Source organism: Alosa alosa, chromosome 22 (genome assembly GCF_017589495.1).
Source record: "Alosa alosa isolate M-15738 ecotype Scorff River chromosome 22, AALO_Geno_1.1, whole genome shotgun sequence".
Classification (NCBI taxonomy): Eukaryota; Metazoa; Chordata; class Actinopteri; order Clupeiformes; family Clupeidae; genus Alosa; species Alosa alosa.
In genome coordinates, this window is record NC_063210.1 from 20,923,165 (window position 1) to 20,949,408 (window position 26,244).

General features: G+C 44.6%; 1 protein-coding gene across 9 annotated transcripts in view; it reads right to left on the reverse strand.

The window, feature by feature from the left end:
• Positions 1-26,244, reverse strand: part of exoc6 (exocyst complex component 6) — a 60,169-nt gene that overhangs the window by 25,889 nt on the left and 8,036 nt on the right. For 6 of the 9 annotated variants that reach the window (XM_048233043.1, XM_048233040.1, XM_048233037.1 and 3 more), the window contains exons 2-14: positions 18,923-19,094; positions 14,977-15,024; positions 14,435-14,525; positions 13,124-13,169; positions 11,424-11,628; positions 10,880-11,038; positions 10,434-10,502; positions 7,513-7,596; positions 7,350-7,396; positions 6,690-6,810; positions 2,549-2,620; positions 2,115-2,212; positions 998-1,103 (exon numbers count right to left, since the gene is read on the reverse strand). In XM_048233043.1, coding sequence (XP_048089000.1) covers positions 998-1,103; positions 2,115-2,212; positions 2,549-2,620; positions 6,690-6,810; positions 7,350-7,396; positions 7,513-7,596; positions 10,434-10,502; positions 10,880-11,038; positions 11,424-11,628; positions 13,124-13,169; positions 14,435-14,525; positions 14,977-15,024; positions 18,923-19,094 — 1,318 coding nt within the window. The remainder of the gene's footprint in view (positions 1-997; positions 1,104-2,114; positions 2,213-2,548; positions 2,621-6,689; positions 6,811-7,349; positions 7,397-7,512; positions 7,597-10,433; positions 10,503-10,879; positions 11,039-11,423; positions 11,629-13,123; positions 13,170-14,434; positions 14,526-14,976; positions 15,025-18,922; positions 19,095-26,244) is intronic. The other 3 variants (XM_048233038.1, XM_048233042.1, XM_048233044.1) reach the window with 1 other exon arrangement.

Here is a 26,244-nt window from a genome sequence, read left to right on the forward strand (position 1 = left end):
CATTTCCACATATGCAACATGTGATACAAACAGTTAACACACTCTATAAATACTACGTTTTCTCAGAGAGCAGTGACATCCACAAGACCAAATGCTGTATCTGGTAACATTGGCAAAAGTTTAAATCTCAAGGTCACCGAGTACTATCGGTACAAAAAACCTGTGCACCAGGTTTTGTTAAAAATCGGGGTTGTTTTTTTTTTTTTTTATGTGTGTGAGTGTGTGTGTAATCCTCTGCACAGACAAACAAAACATACCGAAAACATAACGTCCTCGGCAGAGCTAATAAATCTGTGTGGTATGTGAGATATAGGAGAGAGGAATGTGTGTGTAAGGAGAGAGAAAAGAAAAAGAGAGAGAGAGAGAGAGAGAGAGAGAGATAGAGAGATAGAGATAGAGAGATGGAGAGAGAGAGATAGAGAGAGAGAGATGGAGAGATAGAGATAGAGAGAGAGAGATAGAGAGAGAGATAGAGAGATAGAGAGAGAGATGGAGAGAGAGATAGAGAGATAGAGAGATGGAGATAGAGAGAGAGAGAGAGGAGAGAGAGAGAGATGGAGAGAGATAGGAGATAGAGAGATAGAGAGATAGAGAGAGAGAGAGAGAGATAGAGAGATAGAGAGAGATGGAGAGAGATAGAGAGAGATAGAGAGAGAGAGAGAGAGAGAGAGATAGAGAGATAGAGAGAGATAGAGAGATAGAGAGAGATAGAGAGATAGAGAGAGAGAGAGAGATGGAGAGAGATAGAGAGATAGAGAGAGATAGAGAGATAGAGAGAGAGAGAGATAGAGAGAGAGAGAGAGATAGAGAGATAGAGAGATAGAGAGAGATAGAGAGAGATAGAGAGAGATGGAGATAGAGAGATGGAGAGATAGAGAGAGATAGAGAGATGGAGAGAGATGGAGAGAGATAGAGAGAGATAGAGAGAGAGAGAGAGAGAGAGAGAGAGAGAGCAGTGGTAGTGGTAGTGGACTGAGGGGTGTCTGCTGTGCTGTACCTTCTCGATTTCAGCTTCGTGAAAGGGGAACCTGCTGATGACCGATTTGTACTCTTCTTCCGTCTCTACAGGGATGGGGCTGTAGTTGTCCTGTTCAAATATCTCCCTGTTCCACACACACACACACACACACACACACACACACACACACACACACACACAATTAGTGCACTGGAACAAAGTGTCAGTCTTCATAGTGTGTGACACTATGAATGTCCACCCTGCACACACAATCAACATACCACACCCCCCCAACATACCACACACTGCATGGGGCATGGAGACATACACACATACTGTAACATACCACACACATACAACATACCACATGGAGAATTAAGAGTGTGACTCTTTTCATCAGTGGTTCCTCGATGGTGGAATGAGTTGGTGGAATGACCCAGTGCTCTGTGTTCCAGCGATAGTTTTGGGTCTTTTAAGAGGGGTCTAAAGACTTTGATCTGTTCAGCTTACGCTTAATTAATTAAGTGGTTCTTATGAGTTATGAATTGTATATGTATGGCATTTGTTTATTTCGCATTACAGATTGTTGATATTGTATTGACATTGTTGTTATCATTACTATTCTTAATGTAGTCCTACAAACATTTTTATTGTAGCTGTTTGTTTATTTTAACTATTGTACTGTTATATCTATATGTCGCTTGGGACAAAAGCGCCTGCTATATTTAACTACCGTTCAAAAGTTTGGAGTCACCTAGAAATATCCATGTTTTCATCATTAATGTTGTAAATGACTGTTGTAGAAAGAAATGGCTGATCTTTAATGCAATATCTACATAAGTATACAGATGCCCATTATCAGCAACCATTCATCCAATGTTCCAAAGGCACATTCTGTTTACTAATCTGATATCATTTTAAAAAAGGCTAACTGAGAAAACATTGGAGAACCCTTTTGCAATTACGTAAGCACATAATGTAATCTGAAAACTGCTGCCCTGATTAAAAAAAAAACAATGCAACTGATCTCAGCTGGTATTCTGAGAGAGAGTGGAATGGAAATGTCTAAGTGACCCCAAACTTTTGAACAGCAGTGTACATAAAGATAAACGTAAACAATAATAGCCATTGTGACAGGTGTCACAGTGTGACTAACCTGAACACCAGAGCCCATTTCTTCAGCAGTGTCTCGTTGTACTGATCTCTGATTTCAAACAGCAGATCAAATAATCTGTTCACCGTGAAGCCGTAGCCCTGAAGACAGCAAGGGCCGCAAGAGTCAGAATACGAGGGTCCAGCGTCAAAACAACATTTACACAACATTTACACAACATTTACGGGACAATTACAAATACAAACGTTTATACTGGAAACGCTGGGACCATTTAGGGGAAAAGGTCAACATAAGCACCCACAAACTGGCTTGGGCAAAATGCAATTTGAGATTACATCTAACACGTATTTTATATTTGGGATACACTAAGAAACACTGTCAATAGAAAAACACAAGCTTTGGCCAGGTTTTTATATTAGAAGATGCAAACACAGGATAGAAAAGAAGCTATTTTTTAAAAACTTATGAATACTAACCTGTAAAGTGTCAGCAAATATCACAATCATGTTTTTCAGTTCCAAGACCAGGTCTGGATCACTGCAATACGACTACAGGAAACAGACACAAGGAATAAACAGAAAAGCTTATTAAATCAAATGTTTGCTACCCAAACGACAAAAAAAAAACTACAAAACCATGAAACATATTCAATTATTAATTACAACAATATTGAATTGAGGTAATGGACTAATGTCAATAACTGTTAATGATTATCCAGTTAATTAAGATAGCTTTGCGTACAAACCCGTATGAACAAACGACTGAGGTCAAATCAATCAGTAAGAAAAATCTCCCCATTCTAAAACCACTTCACAACCCCCGCCCACACATCGCCATGTCTTTTCTTTTCAAAAAGAAAACCTTGTCTCTTGATTAATTAGCATCAAATGGCTAACTCATGGAGGGTCACTTATTGATCAAATACCTGAGGACTTATAAAGAAGGCTTAGGGAGGAATTAGCACGTGAATGCCATGCCCCCCCGCAACTCGTTGATGGAATGGAACTTACTCCATGGGGGTGTGTGTGTGTGTGTGTGTGTGTGTGTGTGTGTGTGTGTGTGTGTGTGAAGGGGGGCTATGAAGAAGAAGAAGAGTGAGATGACTTGGCCTGACCCAGGCAAGGGAGTGTTGAGTGACAGGATTTAGCGAGCAAGCAAGCACCCACCCACACACACAAACACGCTCTTTCTTGCACGATACTCCTTGTTCAGGGTCATACACACATATATAACCCTCATTGTAACCAACAGTGTATCAGATGGTCTTCAGTTAATGACATTATGTGATAAGATAGCAGATAAGGCTTATCTTTCCTGAAAGTATTATTGCCGTTTTTGGTCCAGTAGTCCTAGACCACTGATCTATACTGCTGATCTCTAGAAATTAGGCATTAAGTGGGAGTGGGGTAAAGGATATCGCCACGGCCATAGGTACTACAAATATAGTCACGTTCAATGAAGCGACAGTGTACAGAGCTACAGAAAAACAAATAAACTTTCACTATTACCTTCTGACATTCAAATATTATACTGTCTGTGGCTTAGGTGGTTAAGGTTCATGTGGTTAAGGTGGGATAGGTGTTTTCTATAAGCATGTTGGCAGATCTGGCAGAATTCTGTCTCAGCCACAGGTTTCCATTCTGTTACTTTATCACTTTAGGGGTGGGATGTGCAAATGATCGAGAATAGTCTGTTGCCTTGTCACAGTGCAGATGTGCAAAGGTGCCCGGTGTTACTGAGTTACGGAGCTATTGGGATTAGCATGACCAGTCTGGCCTATATGACTATGTGACGATTGCTAGGCTGGTGATCTGCTGAATATGCCTGACAGCTAGAGGCTGACTCTGAAGCGTGTTGGTTGAACTGTTAAACCAGAATGTAGTTCTTAGCTACAGCCTTTTGGCAAATCTTACGATGACTCCCTTTCTATCTGGTCGTACAGCAACTAGAGCTGTCTGATGCTCAAAGGTCCCAGCGGTCTTGTTAAAGCAGAGCCAGAGTGTCACTTGGCATGTCTCTCTCTCATTCATTCATTCTCTCTCTCTCTCTCTCTGATTCCTCTCTTTCTCTCTCTCTTTCCTTTTCCCTTCTCTGTCTCTCTCTCTTTCTCTCTCCTGTCAGCAATGGTCACATGACCCAGAGGGGTCAGGACGTGCTGTTAGCACCTGTGGGTGTGTGAGTGACCACCACCATTACCACCACCAGTGGCCTGATATAGGCCTTAGAGGGGTAAGTAACTGCCCTTGGAGGGGTAAGCAGCAGCCCTTGGAGGGGTAAGTAACTGCCCTTGGAGGGGTAAGTAACTGCCCTTGGAGGAGTAAGTAACTGCCCTTGGAGGGGTAAGTAACTGCACTTTGAGGAGTAAGTAACTGCCCTTAAAGGGGTAAGCAGCAGCCCTTGGAGGAGTAAGTAACTGCCCTTTAAGGGGCAACAGGAGCGAGGCAACAGGAGCAGAGGGCAGGAAAGGTTGATTTACGAGCCCTCTCTGTCTTTCTCTCTGGCCTGCCGTAGGCTTTTTCCCTCTTTTTCACTCTCGCCCTCTCTCGTCGTCCCTTGTTAAACATTTACATAAGGCAAGCAGGGAGAAAGAGAGGGAGAGAGGGGGAGAGAGGGAGGGAGGGAGGGAGGGAAGGTGGAGGGGAGAGGAGGGGAGGGGAGGGGAGGAGGGAGGTGGAGACCCAGTGCTCGTGGGAGTGCGTAAATCACTCACCAAATGAGCGCAGTCAGGGCCTGACACACAGCGGCACTCAGCAAGGGCCTGGGGCCGGCCCCACACACTCCACTCACCAGGATCGCAAACGCGTACACACACACACACACACACAACAAAACACAACACACACAGGCACACCCACACACACACACACACCACAAAACACACAGGCACCCACATACACACACACGACAAAACACAACACACAGGCACACCCACACACACAACACAACAAAGCACACACACACAACAACCCATCGGACACATAGATAGATAAATAGATACTTTATTGATCCCCAGGGGAAATTACACACACACACACACACACACACACACCACACACACACACATACACACAGACACACACACACACAGCTACTTGCCCAATGCCCCACACTTGAGCTCCTTGTTTATTTCACATGAATTCTAAAAAGTGCAAGCAATTGACTCCTATAACCCTCACATAAAGCACTTCTAAACCTCCTGCACTCATCTCCCCTGTCCTTCTCCTCTCCTCTTTTCTCCTCTGTCCTCCTCCTCCTCTCCTCCTCTCCTCTCCTCTCTTCCTCCTCCTCTCCTCTCTTCTCCTCTATCCTTTATCTCTTCTACCTTCATGCCACACCATTTCTTTCTCTTTTCTTCAGAAGGTGTGCATTTGCGTTCTAGCTATGTTCTCAGCCCTCTCTTTTACCACTCTCTCTCTCTCTCTCTCTCTCTCTCTCTCTTATCTCTCTCTCTCTCCTCTAGTTATGTTCTCAGCCCTCTCTTTTACCACTCTCTCTCTCTCTCTCTCTCTTTTTTGCTGTGTGTGACGTTTATTACGTTTATTTTCCAAACGGAACGGAATGGAACACACTTGGGGGAATGGTAATTGGGCCCATTTCCTGGGGAGTCCCTTTCAGCTGCGTCCCATTCAGGCTGATCTGATGAAGAGGTCACTGGGCCCTAATGGGAACAGATTGCAACAATAACAGCAGATTAACTGTGAATATTCTAAGGTGCTGAGAGGCGGCGTGTTTCGCCAGGACCCACTCAGTTGTAAATCACTCGGGGATTATGCAAATCTGGTGTGTGTGGGGGGGTCCGCGGCTCACCGTGGGGCACAGCGGGGGCCAAACTGGAGTTTGGGATGGGGGGATGATGATGTTGTGACCCCCAGCCCCAACACACACACACACACACACACAGAGAGACACACAACCCTTCCAAATCCAACCCACAATCCCCCTGACACACACACACACACACACACACACACACACACCAGACATAGACACACCACACAGACACACACACACAATTGTGTGTGTGCCACTGATGGATGGCTTTCAGTCCCAGAGAGAACATGGCCCAGGCAGAGCAGGCCTGGAGGGGTCACTACTGCACGCTGTCCCCTGCACATAGCACACACACACACACACACACATAGCACCCTGCACACAGCACCACTTGCACCTTATTATGGCTGCACAACAACCTGTTGGGATCCCAGTCAAGGTGTGTGTGTGTGTGTGTGTGTGTGTGTGTGTGTGTGTGCCCGTGTATGTCTGTGTGTCTGTGTGTGTGTAAGTGTGTGTGTGTGTGTGTCTGTGTGTGTGTGGGTGTGTGTGTGGGGTGTGTGTGTGTGTGTGTGTGTGCGTGTATGTCTGTGTGTGTGTGTGTGTGTGTGTGTGTGTGTGTGTGTCTTGCGCGTGTGGGTGTGTGTGTGTCTCAGAACCCATTAAAGTGTGAGTGGAGCACAGACTGTGCATGAAGGTGAAGCGTGTATATGTAAGTGTGTGTGTTTGCATGTGTGTGTCTGTCTGTATGCATGTACGTATGTGCAGTATCTATGTATGTGTGTGCATGTTTGTTTGTGTGTGATTGTGCTTGTATGTGTGTGTGTGAGACTCAGAGCCCCTTACAGAGTGTGTGCGCAGCACGGCGATGATTTTGGAGAGGGCCATGTTCCAGAGCTCATCTGTGAAGGCTCGCGTCACCAGGCCTTGAGTTGCGTGCAAGATGTGATCCTCCACCACAAAAAACCTGTCACGAACCATAACAAACAAAACAAACGTACGACAAGCATTAGAACAAACTTCAAGCAAACACCTACTCATCCCTACTGATGGCAGCAGTCACTTTTAGATCTCCCTTTACACACACTTTTATATGAAAAAAGAAGTTATAGGAAAGGAAGTTAGTTATTCTCTTCTGAAGTTACACTGTGCGTGTGATTAAAGGTGTAGTCAGCGATTATACGCAATTTCAACCCGATAAATTTTTTTGTCACATTCAACAGTCATCTCCTCACGACCGCTAGCAGCCCACTCCGTGGGGAAGACGGTAAAAAAAAAAAAAAAGATTTCTGTAGGCAGCCCAGGAAATACTGAAGGGAGGGGTGAGCTACCTCTCTGGTGTGTTTCATTTGGTTGTTTTGGACAAAAGTGTCCGCTAATAAATTTAAACATAAACATAAACAAACAAACTTGACTTCTTGCACAATCACTGACTGCACCTTTAAGTTTGACTTTTCAAGTATCTGACTGGTGGAAATGGCATGGAATTCCCATCCCCGGTCTTACCCAACTATCTGGTTGAAATACTTCCTGTAGCCTTCCACAGTTTCGTGCTGAAAAAAAAAAAAAAAAAAGAGTAAAAACTGCTTAACTTTCACACAACATATAAAATGGGAGGAGCCTTGTAGGCACGAGTGCATGTTTTTGGCGACACTCTGGCGATACTCACCATGTTGGACTGAGGCTGCAGGACAAGTCTGGCTTGTTTCTTCCGCTGTTTCCGATAATAATTTTCAAAAGAGTCCCTGTCACCCTGTTGTGAAACATCAAGACATACAATTCAATTCATCGACTAATTTTTATAACATTCAGGGCCCCAATTCAAAAGCCAGGCAAAGTGCAAAGGCAGTCATTGAGCAACGCTCTTGTGCGTAAAGTAAAGCAATCATGTGTCATGTGTGTTTTTGAGCTAACCCACCTATGTTTGCATTTAGCATCTTGTTCATGGTATTATATCAACAAATGCATATTTATAAAATTAGCTTTAGATTTTTTAACACTTTGCCTGGCATTTAAATCAGGGTACTCAAAATCATTAACGTATGGACACTTCAATCTCAGGGTAGACCTTTGATCCGAATGCAAATATGGTACTCGGATCTTCTTATATGGGCAAAGATGGCTGCTTTTGTGTTCTTTTTGTCAGCTAACTTCAGAGGTCTAATCATCTGAAGCTACAGTATCTCTAAACTCCTCTGACTCTCTCTCACCCGTGCACCCAGCGGGGTTATATAAGCCACGATTTCATTTCGGTAATGACTGAGTCTAACGTTGGCTCACTGAGAAGGGAGAGCTTGCCGCCTGTGCCAGGCCATGAGATCATCACTGCAGACGGTCACATGTGAGCATGTGCGTTTTCGTCTCAAACTAACACCAAGTCCTAACTACATGAGATGCGAGCGAGCGAACGTTACCGATAAAATCAGTTTAATTACACTGCTTTTAATTGGAATGCGCTGACAGTACGCAACTCGAAGCAGTGCAGTGCAACACGATACAACGCAACGTTTTCATCTCAAACTAACATGCAAACACACATTGAGGTAGAATAATTAATGGCTGACTGCCCAATCCCTCTGCTCTTGTTGTGTGTTTGCGTGCGTGCCTTCATATGTGTGTATCATTTTCACTTTATCAGCAGTCTTGCTGGTAGACCTGCCAGTTGTATTAGTTAGTCTGTTCACAGCTCATATCATCGTGTATATGTCGATATCTTCACATGGCCCTTGTGTTGCGTGCATCCGTCTGTGTAAAATACGGACAGCAAACTCAAACACAGATTTACATGTCCGAGGAACGTGCTTTTGGGATCGTAGTGACTAGTGCGACTGGTGCTCGTGATGTAGCAGTGTGTGTTTCTGTAGCGGTGTGAGTTTCTATAGTGGTGTGTGTTTCTGTAGCGGTGTGTTTCTGTAGCGGTGTGAGTTTCTGGACCTGTGTGTGTTTCTGGACCTGTGTGTGTTTCTGGACCTGTGTGTGTTCCTGTAGCGGTGAGTGTTTTTGGACCTGTGTGTGTTTCTGGACCTGTGTGTGTTTCTGGACCTGTGTGTGTTTCTGTAGCGGTGTGTGAGCACTTTTGTGGTTTTTTGCGTACACCACGGCATCTTATTTGATTGTGTGCTTGTGTATAATCATGTCTGTGAATATGTGCATGCACATGCATGTGTTGGAGTGAGTATATAAGAAAGTGTGTCTGTGTGTAAGCAAGTGTACATAAAAGTGTATGTGTAAGTGAGTGTATAAGGAAGTGTGTGTGTGTCAATGAGTGTATATGGAGGTGTGTGTGTGTATGGGAGGTCCTCAGCGTTCTCATTAGCCGAGCCATTCAGGGGAAACTGCGCGCCACCCGCTCCCCTCTCTCTCTCTCTCTCTCTCTCTCTCTCTCTCTGCTTGATCGGCAGGGCCTTGTGAAAACGCAGCGGTTCGTGCGCAGCATGAATGCCGTCCGCCAGCGCGGCCCCTGCCCCCCCCCCCTCCGCGGCAGGTTTTGTTTCCCGCAGACCAGTGCTGAGGTCACGAGCCGGTCATCCCCATTAGTGACCGGAGGCCTTTCTCAACCCCCCCCCACACACACACACACCACCACCCTACACCACCAGTCACTCCCCCATCACCCTCTACCCCCCCCCACCTCTCTCCCCACCCGCTCCTAGCCTTCCAGTGTGTAAGGACACCGGCTTCGTTCTCACCATATGAGAGAAGTTAGCGCTCAAAGGGGAGGGAGAGGGAGAGTGAGCGAGTGAGGGAGGGAGGGAGAGAAAGAGAGAGAGAGAGAGAGAGAGATGCTGCTCCCACCCTTGCTTTCAGTGGGGTGTGGGGTGTGGGGGAGGGGGGTGGCGGGCACTGCCCATTCAACACAGCGGAGATAATAACCGTGGCATGCCAGTCCAAACGCTGGAAATCCCTCAGGCTTGCATAGACCAATGGGGATGGAGGGATTGGGGGGTGGGGTGGCGTTGGGGTGGGGGCGTTGTTGTTGACGGCCTCCGGGGCAGAAGTGGCTCACTGCTAGCGGAGGTCAAAAGGGGGGAGGAGAGTGATCTGATGGAGGCAGCGCAGCATCCGCGGGCTAAGGCCCAACAACAACCATCCACCCTAACGCAACGCACAAACAAGATGAAGCACTCCTGTTACGCTAACAACAAAACACAACCTAAACAGAACCCTAACCCAACACACAAACATGTTGAAGCACTCCTGTTACGCTAACAACAAAACACAACCTAAACAGAACCCTAACCCAACACACAAACATGCTGGAGCACTCCTGTTACAGTAACAACAAAAACAACCTAAACAGAACCCTAACGCAATGCACAAACAAGATGAAGCACTCCTGTTATGTTATGCTAACAACAAACACAACCATCCACCCTAAAGCAATGCACAAACAAGATGGAGCACTCCTGTTACCATTAACAACAAACACAACCTACACCCTAACACAATGCACAGACAAGATGGAGCACTCCTGTTACCATAACAACAAACACAACCTACACCCTAACGCAATGCACAGACAAGATGGAGCACTCCTGTTACCATAACAACAAACACAACCTACATCCTAAAATGAGCGAGAGGACTCACCAGGACTGTGTAGATGTGCAGACATCGGTAGACTGGGGAGAAATCTACCAGATCTTGTGCTGTTAAGACCTGTAAATAGAAAAGAACATTAGAGAAGGTAGACCAGTCAGGTCAATCAAATAGGCCCTGCAAAGGTCACAGACTCATCACAGGGTACATGGCACACTTAACATGTCAGCCCCAGAACATCTTTGGCTCTTCAATGTTTAATGTTGGTATGACAGAGAGACACAGTAAGAAGTCTTCATGAAACCTTTTAGTGTTGCTGATGGTCTTTAAGCTTACACATACGCACATGCACACAAACACACCAACACGCACGTGCACACACACACGCACGCACGCACACACACAGAGACACAGACACACACACACACAGACGCACACAGCACACAAACATACACACACACGCATGAACACACCCCCTCACCCACACCCATACTCACGCGCACCTGTTCCTCGGACTCCTCCTCCTCGGCGCCTTCCTCTCTGTGGAGGCCGTTGTGCTGGGTGGGCGTGCGCCCGTTCAGGGAGTACAGGGGTTTGGTGCAACCCAGACTGGCCTGCTTCTGCATGGCACTGATAAACGTCCTGTGCTGCTGAGCCTGGAAACACACACACACACATACGCACAGGCACACGCACAGGCACAGGCACACGCACAGGCACAGGCACAGACACACACACAGGATAAGTTGCATCTACATATCAATGCACTTCAAGTGACACTAAACCAAACACAGAGGCATGTTACTTCAGATGGCAGCATACACTTGTGTAACATGTATATAATCCATGCATCTATACAAACATTTACACATATTTATACATATATAATCAACTGTATATACTACCTGTACTAAAGTGCATTTAGTACATTTCCCTGATGTAATATGTTGCAAAATGCTCTCATTACGCAAGTGGAGAGATTTGACAATTTCATGACATGATTTTATGACATTTGACCATTACAACGTGTGTCCATCCGACCTGTCTCATGGCTGTCTCTCCGATCTTGTCCGAGTGCTTCCGGATACTCTCCAGGAAATCCTTGAGGTCGGACATGGAGATCTCCTTGATCTCCTCGCGGAGCTTGGGGAGCGTCTCCGCCATGATCTGGCAGAACCGGTATTTGCTGACCCGTGGGATGTAGACGTTCTCCAACTGTTCCATGGTCTTCAGTGCAGCGTAGTATCTGACAAGAGGAAGAACCACAAGGTGGACAGGATGTGAACGAGATCGTGCAACTGGCTACAGCGCCCATGCCCAGAGGGTCCTGTGTTCCGAGTCTGACCCAGGTCATTTCCTGATCCCACCCCATCTCTCTCTCCCCCTCACTTCCTATCACTCTCTTCACTGTCCTGTCAATAAAGACAACAAAGCCAACAACATATACCTAAAACAAAAAAGAGTAGATAAATGCAGACACAGTGAAGAGAGTGTCACTCTCTTCACTGTCCTGTCAATAAAGACAACAAAGCCAACATATACCTAAAACAAAAAAGAGTAGATAGAGGATTGTGCACATTTGTTTGTTTTGGTTTGTTTTCCATTTACTGAAAACAAAAGAAACCACATTTAGTCAAGACTGCAATAATATTTAAGAATCAAAATATTTAAGTCATTTAAATCCTTCATGATACAGAGTGATAACGTGTTGAAACTTTAGATCTAAGAAAAGCACAAGAACTATGAAATGAATCATGAGAATCATGAGAGCAACTGTTAACTGTCCCTTTCCCGACTTTGCTGTCCATTACTCGGTTTCTCTCACAGAACCGAATGTTTTGATGAGGAGCGTACGAGCGTGTTACCACGCGCGAGTCACCACACCAGTGGCGGGACATGAGCAACATGGGAGCGCGAGGGATGAAGAGAGTGGCAGTGACCGCAACCTGTGACCTTGAGTCATACAGAGTCGCCGTGCCAACAACCATCATAGTCATAGTGACACACAGACGCTGAGAGTCAGTGTGTACGCACACACACACACACACACACACACACACACACGCGCGCCAACTAGCACGTCCGCAAAAACCTTTTGACAGTCTCAATCACATCCTAATGCTTCTTTTCCCAGTGAATAAGCCAGTCATAAAACCAGTAATTCATGTTTGTAAAACATGACAGAACTCTTAGAGTATGTGTGTGTGTGTGTGTGTGTGTGTGTGTGTGTGTGTGTGTGTGTGTGTGTGTGTGTCACCTCATTTAGACTATTTCACATCACTGACCGTATGGGCCGGGGAGACTACCACACACTGCGCTAATTGCCTCAATTTCGGGCCTGAGGGCTGGCGACAGTGTGACGGCACTGAGGGACAGTGGAGAGAGAGAGAGAGAGAGAGAAAGAGAGGGACAGTAGAGAGAGAGAGAGAGAGAGAGAGAGAGAGAGAGAGAGAGAGAGAGAGAGAGAGAGAGAGAGAGAGAGGGACAGGGAGAAAGAGGAGGGGGGGGGGCATGCTCAGGGTCAACCGTCGCTTTTTAAGGCCGAGTGAGAGATTTGCACGGTTTTACACGAGAGACGTGAGAAAGGTGTTTTACTTTCCTGAACTCACTCATCCTCTGACTTTTAAAAGGGGAAATAAAAAGTTTTTCACACAAAACCCTAACATGCAACCCCTCAACTTTGTCACTGTCGTTTCAATCCAAAACACCTCACAACATAGGAATGGAAATAATTATCGTACCTTTTAGACTCCAGCTGCTCCTTCAGTTTGCTGTACATTTCAAGGACTGCGCAGGACAAAAAGAGTACGAAGTAAGAAGTCAGAAGGAAATACATCAAACCCAAAGTACCAATAAACTGCACATCAGCATGTACTACAAAAGCTTGACATTTCAACAACCTCATGCTTTATACTGTGACAGATCTCTGTTAGCCCAGGTGAAGAGTCCTTGTTAATAATACATCATTCTAAACAAGCAACGTATCATTCAACACTTGTCCCTGTATATTTTGCATTGCTTAAATTCTTTCATACAACCCTGACCACGGGACGTTGGAGATAGTGGTGTGTGTGTGTGTGTGTGTGTGTGCACGTGTGTGTGTCTATGTGCTGTGGATTGTTTTGATATGTTTCTGTGCGTTTCTTTGAATGAACATTATTTGCCAGTTAGTTCTGTGTGTGTGTGTGTGTGTGTGTGTGTGTGTGTGTGTGTGTGTGTGTGTGTGTGTGTGTGTATGTGTAGTGGATTATTTTGATATGTTTCTGTGTGTTTTTTTTTTAATGAATATTATTTGGCAGTTAGTTCTGTATGTGTGTGTATTGTGTGTGTGTGTGTGTGTGTGCGCGTGTGTGTGTCTATGTGCTGTGGATTGTTTTGATATGTTTCTGTGTGTTTCTTTGAATGAACATTATTTGGCAGTTAGTTCTGTGTGTGTGTGTGTGTGTGTGTGTGTGTGTGTGTGTGTGTGTGTGTGTGTGTGTGTGTGTGTGTGTGTGTGTGTGTGTATGTGCTGTGGATTGTTTTGATATGTTTCTGTGTGTTTTTTTGAATGAACATTATTTGGCAGTTAGTTCTGTGTGTGTGTGTGTGTGTGTGTGTGTGTGTGTGTGTGTGTGTGTGTGTGTGTGTGTGTGTGCACGCGCATGTGTGATTAGGACAGGTTTTGACAGCTCTGTCTGTGTGTGTTCTGTGTGATCTGAGTGACCATGATTAAGAGAGTTATTTGTGTGTGTGTGTGTGTGTGTGTGTGTGTGTGTGTGTGTGTGTGTGTGTGTGTGTGTGTGTGTGTAAATCTGAGTTAATATAGTGTGTGCACATGTGAGCATATGTATGTGTGTGTATGTGTGTGTGTAGCTGTCTGGATGAATTTGTGTCTGTGTGTGTGTTTGAGTGCGTGCATGTGTCTGCGTGTGTCTGCGTGTGTGTGTGTGTTTTTGTGTGTGCATGTGTGCTTGTGTGTGTGTCTACATGTGCGTGTGTGTGTGTGTCTGCATTGTCTAAAATACGTGTGTGTGTGTGTGTGTGTGAGGTCGTGCCCCTGAGGTCCTCACCCGGGATGCAGAGTTGCAGCTTCTCCACGGTGGTGGCCATGTTCCTCTGCTGCAGCCGACAGCGAATCACCTCCTCCGTTTGGGCCGTCACCTTACATAAGGGCCAGGTCAGAGAGGGTGAAATGCCCTGTGACAATTAACGGCACCGTCCACCCCCATAACCCACCCACCAGCCCCATCTCATTGTTCCCGAGCCCTCAGTCGTTTCATGGTGCCACCCCTCCCCACCCACCCAACTCTATTTCTCCTTTCATATCTACCCGTTCATGGTGGCGCCGCCACACAGAAATGCACACACACACACACAGACAAACACTCAAACGCACACATAAATGCACACACACAGACACAAACAAACACACACAAACACAAAACACACACACACACACACACACACACACAGACACAGACAAACACTCAAACGCACACATAAATGCACACACACACAGACACAAACAAACACACACACACAAACACAAAAACACACACACACACAGGGAGCCAAAGAAGAAGAAGAAACCCGTCACAGCGGTTGACTGTACCTCTCTCCCGGCCTCCTGAAGTCTCTGATTAGTGTCCGTCACTTGTCCCTTAAAAACATAATATCACTTTTGTTAGACAAATAAGCCCCCACAATCCCCTGTTGTAGCTGCTCACCCTTGTAATCAGATCATGCTTCATGACGGGGCACGGACAAAGGCGTGCAAAATTCAAATTAAACGCGCTGCGGGGCTTCGAACCCGAGGTCGCTCCGGACGCTTTTATGCGCCGTAATCGCTTGTGACAGCCCTTTCCAACAGATTCTGTGACAAACTTCTCGATTTTACTTGGGGATTTTTGAACTCGAGCTGCTCCCCTGAGCCCTGTCAAACAATTCAATTCAATGACCCAATTGACCAGTCGTCCCCTTCCTGATAACCTCAATGAGCTCTATGCGCCATTCTTTGTGCGCGGGACATTTTTCTGGTAATTAAACATTGGGTCTCTCTCGTTTCATTCGTTCGTTCGTTCATTCCGTTGCTCGCTCGTTCGATCTTTCTTTCTTTCCTTCTTTCTTTCTTTCTTTCTCTTCCGCGGCGTTGTTGAATGAGACAGACACCGGGTGGGTGCCTCACATCACAGAACACAGGGACCCCTTTCCGAGGCCCTGGATGAGAGGGGTGAAGGGGGTTTTTGGGGGGGTTGTTGGGGGTGGGGGTCTGGGGTTCACGGTTTGGGCAAGGGGTAGAGGGGCAGAGCAGTGGTCAGTGCCCTCGCAGGTGCAGCGAGGGTCGGACACGGCCAGGGACTTTCCCACATTGTTCCACTCATTAGGTCATCGTAAGAAGCATGAGCGTGAATCGGGATTTATTAAAAATCTCATTAAAATCGTGTCTGTTTTCCCTGGGACCAGGAAGAGAAAGAGGCCGAGAGAAAGAGAAAGAACGAGACCTTGTTTGACAAACTCGTTATCTGAATATGCGTTTCTTTTTTCTTTTTTTTATGTAACGCACAGCTTGCGTCTTAATTGCAGGCCTTTCGGCGAACCACCCCGCGTTGTTTGGTGCGTGCAATCTCGCATCGAGTCGACTGTAAGGAGAGTTAACGAGAGTTTGGCCAGGACCACAACACCATCTGATCGACAGGAACACTGGGGGCCAGCGCTGGTCAAGCAACAGGCCTCATTTCAACGAGCGCACTCTGAACAACACACTGACGAAGGCCATAAGGCCGAAACGTTTGTTCTTTTACCCCTGTTGCTAATGGAATAAACCAGCAAGAAAAAAAGATTTTTGGAGTGCAACCATTCTTTAGGCCTTTTCACACTGGCAAAATCGCCGCGATTTTATGTACCAGAATCGCGGAACGACTGTCCCTTTCACATAGACCGATGCGGAACGGCGGGACAAAGTCTCTCGCCAAATTTACTACCAAGACCCCTAGACATTTTGCCGAGTTTTTTCGTTCCGCCACCAGTGTGAATGGGTCAAGGCGGAAAGGGGAATCTGGGCGGGCATTTCAATGCTATGTCCAGCCCACCACAGGAGATTGCAAATAAATCTGATCTGATCTAACTGATCAAAAGCAGCAATCACAGAGACAGCACATTATGTCAATCTATAAATTCACAAAGTCTCCAGTCATTCAATGCCTGCTAGAGTTGACTGTAGCTTGGAATGCAATCAGTTGCCATAATAGGCCATCTTAAAATCCAGCGATAAAACAAAGCATGAACTCATGAGCGTCTGTCTGCCCTATATGTATATCCTCTGATTGTAGGCTAATGCTTATCTAGGCATCTAGGGAAAGTTCGCAAAGTATTCCACCAAGATGAATGGGTAGGGAGACGGGCGAAAAAAAATATGATTAAATTAAAGTTACTTTTCTCGCGAACCGTTTACCACAACAACTAACCACTAACATCGTTTAAAGGCTGAGAAAAAGCTCTTTCGTGTGATACATGTGATGTCTGTGATGAATAGGCTACTTCGCAAATAGTTCAGCAAATTTGGGTGGGACAGAAATACCTTTACAGAGCAGCAGTTCTGGCCATATCGGCTCTGGCTCACATTACAGCTTTAAATGCATTATCGCTTCACTACCCAACACACTAACAAGAAAGAAAAGAAAAAAGAAACCAATGTGCTTATGTCGCGATTTCCGATAGGCCCAGAGAAAAGACAGCTATGGTAACCTAACAATTAGGATTTGCTTTGGCTACACTGCTGTTTGGTTGTCCCAAACTTTGTTTGTTGAGATGTCCATTCTCTTTGCCCTAGGCTATGATTTGTGCGCGAAGCATGTTTCAATTAAGACAGTACACAAGCTATTTTTATTGTTGTAATATTGAACGATTTCATGAATAAATTGCACGCGACAGTACATTGTATGCGCCAAGGCAAGGGGCAACTCTTCTCTTCAATTTCCCTTCCAAATTACGTTTTATTGTCTGGAGACATCTATCGCAAGAATTTAACATTCTAACAGCAACAGCAAAGCAAATGCAAGCTAACCAAAGTGCAGTCGGTTCTCCCGCCATGGTTTTTGAAATCACACACCTGCTGTAGGCCTATCTAAAAGCCCACGTACATATGGCCTACGACTATCACTCTACACGCCCCCTGTTGCACGTCACAATTTAATTTACTATAGCTGATCCTGCCTCCCCAAAATGCCGCATCATGTGAACAGATCAGCAGGCCGGCAAATTTTCACCTCGCTTTCAGACACAAAAAGACGGCAAAAAGACGTCCCCTCTTCCCGCAAATTTAGCGTGATCTCTGTGTGAAAAGGCCTTTTGATTTTCAACGAGCGCACTCTGCCCATATTCCACTCTGCCCGTATTCTTTGTTGCAACGATACTGAAAACAAAACAGAAATCTGAAATTATTCATTTAAGCGATTTCTTTTGGATTTTTTAATGGTTACAAAATGGCTTTTGAGCTTTGCACTGCGGGTTCTTTGGATTAAACATTTATACCACTGTGCCTAGAGTCAATCCCTGGCACAACTGACTCAGTCTGGGTTGGGTCGGGAAGTCTTTAAGAGTGGGTCTGAGGCACGAGAAAACCAGACCAATTCCATGCTTGGCTCAAACTTGTCCTTATAGCGAAACAGGACATTAGTGGCAGGGAAACATGAGAATGGCCAAGTCAACATCGTGAAGCTTATCGAGCTGCAACAGGGTAATCTGTCTCAGTTATAGGCACAAAACTCATACTTATGATGCTATAGCAAATTCTTACACCACAGCTTGGTTGAATTCTTGATTGAATTAACTTTCAATATTTGTCGCCTTTTTCTTTACTGTTTTACAATTGCATATCAATTATCCAAGTCCATTGTGAAGTTTAAATGAAATGTTAAAATTAGACGGAGTTACAAATTAGTGGGCCGACGGATGTACAGAGAGCAGCTCAATATGTCTGAAACAGCATTTAGTAAAGTTTACTAGTTAAGGATTTTATAACGATGAAACAACATTTAGTTAAGTTTACTAGTAAAGGATTTTTTTAACGCTAAGCCTCAACAGAACTCTGGGATATGCTAGCTTTGCATCGAGAAGTATGGAACTAACAAATGGGCTTCAGCCAAAGAAAGCATCCATTTAAAAGAAGTAACAATCCTGGCCTCAATGGCATCTGCCTGTCTACCATCTCCTTACATGACGGCATAGGATGAAAAGGAGGCAAGTGAGAAGTAAGTAAGTGATTAAAAAGTAAAAAAGTCAATTTGGAGTGCTGTCCTATTTGTTATTAGTCAGTTTGTTGAAGGCTCAACTCCCAAGTCTCAATTGGCTGGGGCACCTGTGCCATACGCCGGCGACCCGGGTTCGATTCCCGCCTGTGGTTCTTTCCGGATCCCAGCCCTGCTCTCTCTCCCATTCGCTTCCTGTCACTCTCCACTGTCCTATCATTAAAGGCATAAAAAGCCCCCCCCCCCCCCCCCCAAAAAAAAAAAAAAATAATAATAATATAGAATAAGTAAGGTCTGTGAGCAGTGACTTACCATGAGTTTCTCTGCGTCTGCTCTGACTTTAAGAAGCTCTGTGATGGCGTCCACGAAGCCCTGGTGGTGGAAGTTGCACATCTTCTCGATCTCACGGTCGTGGTTGCGTATCCTGGCATCCAGCTTCTCCATGAAGCGCTTGTGGGCGTTGGGCTGGTCATCGTAGACAGATCTGGAAAAAAAAGAGGCGGTGTGAGCCATTACAATATATCATAATATTGTAACGTTCTGTGCCAATGAAGAGACAGTTTACCATTAACCGGGTTTAATGTTGACTGTTGTCGGCCACAGCCACGCCACAAGAACACACTTTTACACTCACGTATAGGAGCTCCAACTCACACACACCTCCTCGTAATCTCCACTACCTTTTTTCCCCCAAAACTACACAAATTAGACCAGAAGGGGGTGGTACCCTAACCCTGGCCCAGGTAACAGAGCCTATCAGAACCATATAACACAGTAACAATGCTCACATACTTTTAGGAACTTAGACACGCTATAATATTATTATGACATTTATGTGTTAGTTTGGTATGTGTTGATAACTCAGCAGGTGTTATAATTTTTTTTACCAAAACAAAGCTTTATGGGTTGTTGTTATACCATAAAACAATGGTTCGCAAACTTTTTACAATGAGTACCACCTGAGAAAACAATTGGCTCACCAAGTATGAATGGCATTAAAATACAGTAGAGTAGGCCAGAGTATGAGAGTAGAGTATGTACATTGTACATACTAGTTTGCGTCATTTTTATTTTTTAGAAAGACAAACACTAGTTTAAATGTAACTTCAGTGATTGTGTGGAACCTGCATTGTGTTGACCTTAGGGCTCAGCCCTGCACTTGCCCAGACTCGAACCCTGCCATTTGCAGCACCTTTTTGCAATTTTACACTGTCATTTTTTTTCACCTTAATATAACGAATTTGATGATTCTATTAGGCGAATCGTTCACCTAGCATAGCTATGCAGCATAGACGTAGCGACTCAATACCGAGAAAACCAGCCATGCAACTTCAAGAACGGCGGTCCGACAAATCTCGTGAGAATCATAAAACATTACCTTGTCAGTAGATATAGCTTTTTGGGGATAGTTTTTGCTTGTTGTTAATACTTCACCTCCATAACAAAAGCATGTACAGCAGGGGTAACTTCATGAGAAGTTGGCTATTTATAACAACATAGTAAAATATAAATATATCGCGACACTAGAGGGAGCTCTACAGTTGCCAAAAATACCTAAACCTGCAGCTCATTGATGACCATGTGGGTTATCTCTGAGTAACGGTTCTTCCACCATCAACCAATCAGAGTGCATGTATCATTTCTGAGCCAATCACTGAGCTCATTGATGGCCATGTGGGTTACCTCTGAGTAACGGTTCTTCCACCATCAACCAATCAGAGTGCATGTATCATTTCTGAGCCAATCACTGAGCTCATTGATGGCCATGTGGGTTACCTCTGAGGGCCCCTGAGTGACGGCTGTCTGGCTCTGGCCCCGGCGTCCGAACAGGTGCTGTGTGCTTCACACCCTGGTGACTGCTGTCTGGCTCTGGCCCGGCGTCCGAACAGGTGCTGTGTGCTTCACACTGAGGCGCAACATGACAACCAAGCATGAATCCTCCTGAGCTCGCTCACTCTCTCTCTCTCTCTCTTATCCAGCTCTCTTTTCCCTCCTCTTTCTCTCCCTCCTTGCATACATCTATCTCTCTCTCTCTCTCTCTCTCTCTCTTTCTCTCCCATCACTCTCTCACTATCCAACTCTCTTTTTCCCTCCTCTTTCTCTCCCTCCTTGCATACATCTATCTCTCTCTCTCTCTCTCTCTCCCACCCTCCTTCTCTCTCTCCCATCACTCTCTCACTATCCAACTCTCTTTTTCCCTCCTCTTTCTCTCCCTCCTTGCATACATCTATCTCTCTCTCTCTCTCTCTCTCTCCCATCACTCTCTCACTATCCAACTCTCTTTTTCCCTCCTCTTTCTCTCCCTCCTTGCATACATCTATCTCTCTCTCTCTCTCCCATCACTCTCTCACTATCCAACTCTCTTTTTCCCTCCTCTTTCTCTCCCTCCTTGCATACATCTATCTCTCTCTCTCTCTCTCTCTCTCTCTCCCATCACTCTCTCACTATCCAACTCTCTTTTTCCCTCCTCTTTCTCTCCCTCCCACTGCCTCCTCTCCCACCCTCCTCTTCCCATCACTCTCTCACTATCCAACTCTCTTTTTCCTTCTCTCCCTCCTTGCATACATCTATCTCTCTCTCTCTCTCTCTCTCTCTCTCTCTCTCTCTCTCTCTCTCTCTCTCTCCCACCCTCCTTCTCTCTCTCTCTCTCTCCCACCCTCCTGAGCTCTCGCCACTCTCCCCCACCCTCCTTCTCTCTCTCCCATCACTCTCTCACTATCCAACCTCTTCCTCCTCTTTCTCCCTCCCTCCTTGCATACATCTATCTCTCTCTCTCTCTCTCTCTCTCTTTCTCCTTTGTCTCTCTCTCTCCCACCCCCTCCTTCTCTCCCATCCCTCTCTCACTATCCAACTCTCTTTTTCCCTCCTCTTTCTCTCCCTCCTTGCATACATCTATCTCTCTCTCTCTCTCTCTCTCTCTTTCTCCTTTGTCTCTCTCCACATTCCTTTATCTCCCATTATCTCTCATTATATCTTCTAACATCAAATCATCCATACCTCTCTCTCAAATTCAAAAAAAAAAAAGCTTTAATGACATGACAAGAGCACTTGTGTTGTCAAAGCATACAAATCATAAGTAAGTTAGTGAGGAAACAAAGAGCATGAAAATAAGTAAGAATAAACAAATAAATAAGTAAATAAATATAAATAAAATAATAATAAAATAAATTATAAGAAATTAAATAATAATAATAATAATAATAATAATAATAACATATTAGAAATGATAGTTCTAGATGAGATGGGATTGAATACGATTTAAGGTGGTGGAGAGGTGAGAGAATCTGTTCTTGTGTATGTGCTTTCTAACCTTAATTTGTGGCACATATACACAAACTGAGCTGCTAGCTCAATTGTCTGTGTGTCTTCTCCTAAGACGATTTTCATTTTGGAACTAGCATCTAGTGACATAAATTGTTTATTGTGTCTGCTAAATCTTATTTTTTTAAATACAATTGTTTATTGTGTCTGCTCTCTCTCTCTCTCTCTCAGTCTTGAGATGTGCGTGAAGATCTTGGCTGTACTCCCTGCTCATCAGGCCCACCCTCAACCATCTGGAGTTGTTGAATCTAGGCCAAGACGAGCGAGAGAGAGAGAGAGAGAGAGGTGGCCTACTGAAGTGTATAATATTCTGAAAAGGCTGATGGCTTATATCTTCCTGTGAGAAAGTCAGTTGTGATATATTATATCATGAGCGGACATACCGCAAATGTGACAATCTACTGGGTGAGTTCTACTGCCTCACACACAGAGATCAGTTCTCTTGTGTTCTCTCAAGTTCCTTTAACATGCCATGCACAGTCGATCCAAGGTTCCTTTGGAAACATGACACGGTGTTATGGTATGTATCTGTTCCATGTTCACACCATTTTCTGGCAACATGCTCATCAAGTGACAAAGTGTGCAGACTGCTATATGGTACAGCAAGTCAGCCAAGATGGCTTCATAATTCTGAGGGGACCAATGTGATTGCATCCCCATCTTTCTTATGTGCGCTCCTGTCTCTCCCTTCCTCTTTCTCTCTCTCCCTCTCTTCTTCTTTTCTCTCACTCACTCACCCCCCTCTCCTCTCTCCCCCCTCTCTCTCTCTCTCTGTATCTAAGATGACACATAGGCTTATTACTTTCTGTTTCTGTTACTATCTGTTTTTATTGTCATTTAGCTTTAAACAAGGTTCCCACTCTTAAGTCAAATGTAAAATTCCACGACTTTTCCCTGACTATCCCTGAAAAAAAAAACCTGAATTTCCATGAATTACTATATAATGAATGGTATGGTACAACATACCAACCAATAATTTCAGAGCAGCCGCATAGAATTCAAAAATCTATTACTTTTTTAGAGCGGGAAATGAATAAATGAGCATTAAATAAACAAAATTGGGCTATCCAAGTAAGCAGTAAAGCTAATAACCAGATATAAACCAATTCTGTGTGGAAACATTTGTATTATCTTTTTTGGCAAGTAAACTTTAAAGTGCTACAACAAAATGCCCTGGTATTCCATGACTTTGCCCCCAAAAATATGAAATTCCCTGACTCCATGTTTGGAATAGACTTTCCAAAATTCCATGATATTCCAGAAATTCCATGACCCGTGGGAACCCTGTTTAAAGAATTGTTGCTCATCCACTGATTAATGGGGGCTAAGCATGCGATAAGGGAGCGAAAGCCATCAGGGTTTGTTGGCTCCACAGAAATATATAATTGGGTATCGTCTGCATAGCTGTGGAAGTTTACATTATGCTGACTTATGACGGTCCCCTGATTTTTTTCCCTATGCTTCCACGAGGAAACAAGGCAGCTCACTTAGGCCAGGCCACACCGAGGGGCAAATCATGTTTTACAGACACATGATCCCTTAGACTAAGATAAAAAAAAAAATCTCTGCTAGTAATGTAGGTTTGAAACCAGTTTAAAACGTTATCAGAGAGACCAACCCACTTCGCAAGGTGGTGAATTAAAATGTTATGATCAATGGTGTCAGATGCTGCACTCAAATCTAGAAGAATAAGGATGAGACTTTGTTTAAGCCAGTAGAAAGTCTGAGATCATTAACTATTTTACTTGGACCGTTTCTGTGCTGTGATTTGATCTAAAAACCTGATTGGAATTTTTACTGTTTTCGTTGAGGAAGGTATTAAGTTGATTAAACAGCTTTTTCAAGTACTTTACTCATGAAAGGTATAGGTCTTATACAGGCTTGTAATTACTAGTATAACAGCGGTTTTAAAAGCAGTCCTAAAAACCTAGTAAGGGGGTTACATTGCATTTAGGAGTATAATTACATTGTTATAACAAGGGCTGTTTGACATCAAGAGATATCAACAATTCCTCCACAAGGTGCTCTAGCTAGACCAGGTCCTCGTCTGACATTAGAAAGTGTGTGGAAATGAAGGTGACGTCCATTAGTACTGCAATGGCTCCCTCTACTGGACAAAACAGCAAATTACACAAAAGAGTCCTTACATGGTATTCTGTGATCTCAATTGACACAAATCATTAAGCTACATCCTGTCAGTAGACTGAATAGTCAGGTTTTCTCAAAATATTTCATAACACCAACACCAGATAGAATAGAGCACCATGGCCTGCCGGTTAGCGCTTCGGACTTGTAACCGGAGGGTTGCCGGTTCGAACCCGACCAGAAGGAACGGCTGAAGTGCCCTTGAGCAAGGCACCTAACCCCTCACTGCTCCCCGAACGCCGCTGTTGTAGCAAGCAGCTCACTGCGCCGGGATTAGTGTGTGCTTCACCTCACTGTGTTCACTGTGTGCTAAGTGTGTTTCAATAATTCACGGATTGGGATAAATGCAGAGATCAAATTTACCTCACAGGATCAAAAGAGTTTATATACTTACTTACTTATGCTTGAGTTTTAAAATCCAACTGTAAAATTGAAGGACACGTCAACTCATTCCATAACCCACATTCCTTCCACAGTTATAATGAGCTCAGGTGTAGAAAACTGAAGAGTTATTTTCTATATTAATCACCAAATCCCAGCACTGGCTGGCTACAACCAGGATAAAAAAAAAAAACAAGACACTCTGTCTTCAAATAATTGCACGTTAATATTTTTACAACTTGGGCAAACAAACACAGACAGTGTTTCAACAGTCTCAATCTAGGTCTGGGAACTCACCATTCGCAGTGCTCAATCTAAGGGGCGGGATGAAATTCCCTCTGCACGCAATAGGATAGCGCTACAACTCATGAGTCTCATGCGATTTCCCACCAGCGGAGCTAGTTGGCTAGTTGATCAAACTTTTGCCAACTTAAAAAAAGCTTAACTCGTGTCACGCTGTTTGCCAGCAGCAGCATGACAGTGCGGCAGAGCAGGACAGAAGGCTTATATATTAACATGTTCAGGTATGTAGGTGAGTCTTACTTAATTAGGTTGCATCAATGGATCATTCCCACATCCATTTTCAGTCTTTGCCTATTGCAGCCATTAATGAGGGCCAATAACAGCTACTGTAAGCTAATTTGTTGACACACTTATGAGGAAGAAAATACACACACTACTCCCTTTTCTACAGCACCATACAATCATGACATTCCTCTAGTAATTTACAGCAAGGCCATATACTCACTCTCAAGTTGATGGTGGGCTGTAAAAATATCTTTAACACAACCAGAGACACCTGATGAGCACCTGACAGACTCTACCTGCCGACATTCCCTGCACCAACATCTCAAGTGCCAGCAGAGGGCGCCATCACACATGAATTAATGACTGGCAGTGTAGTTCAGAACCATGGATGTTGCCTGGGGGGGCCTGCCCAGTGCCTGTGATTCACAGCCCATTTAGGGCCATTAGTCTCGCACAGGCTGTCAGTGTCAGAATCAGATCCCCTGTACAGTAGGCCCAATTACACCAGCTCTCCTGTGTACAGCGTAAACATATCGAACTCAGCATCGAGAGCTACAGGAAAACAGGGTGAAGTCTGGAGGAGAACCCGACATGCTGGAGTGTCCTTCAGGGAGAATGAGCTCTCACTGAGCTGAGCTCACTTGGGTCGGGTTACTCGGATGTAGGACAATGAGACTTTGGCCCCAAGGTTGGGAGAGTGTGGCAGCGGGTGACATACCATGGTCAGGATGTAGCCCATGACTGAACACCGCACCCCCAATCGTTTTCCTGTAGTGTGTGACAACTTGATATGTAAATAAAAGTGTCATCACTGTCTGTGTGTGTGTGTGTGTGTGTGTGTGTGTGTGTCTCTGTGTGTGTGTGTCTCTGTGTGTGTGTGTCTCTGTGTGTGTGTGTGTGTCTTGGTATGTGTCTCTGTGTGTGTGTGTGCCTCTGTGTGTCGTCTGTCTGTAGAAAAGGGTGTGACTGCTGTATGCAACTCTTCACTGTTGTAGTGTGGGCCCACACTGACAAAAAAGGTGTTGAGAAATTATTAAATAGTTTCTTCACAGGAAATTTGGCCACAACATTTTGAAAAAGGGCGTTGGAATCGGAAGAGTGCAAGTTTGTTGATAAAAAAAAAAGTAAAACAAATACACACATACTTACACACACACATACATACATACATACATAAACAAACAAATCAGCCCTACATTCATTTGAATGAATTTGTATCATCCAAATGTCCAACCTATGAAACTTCCTTTGGAGGGCTA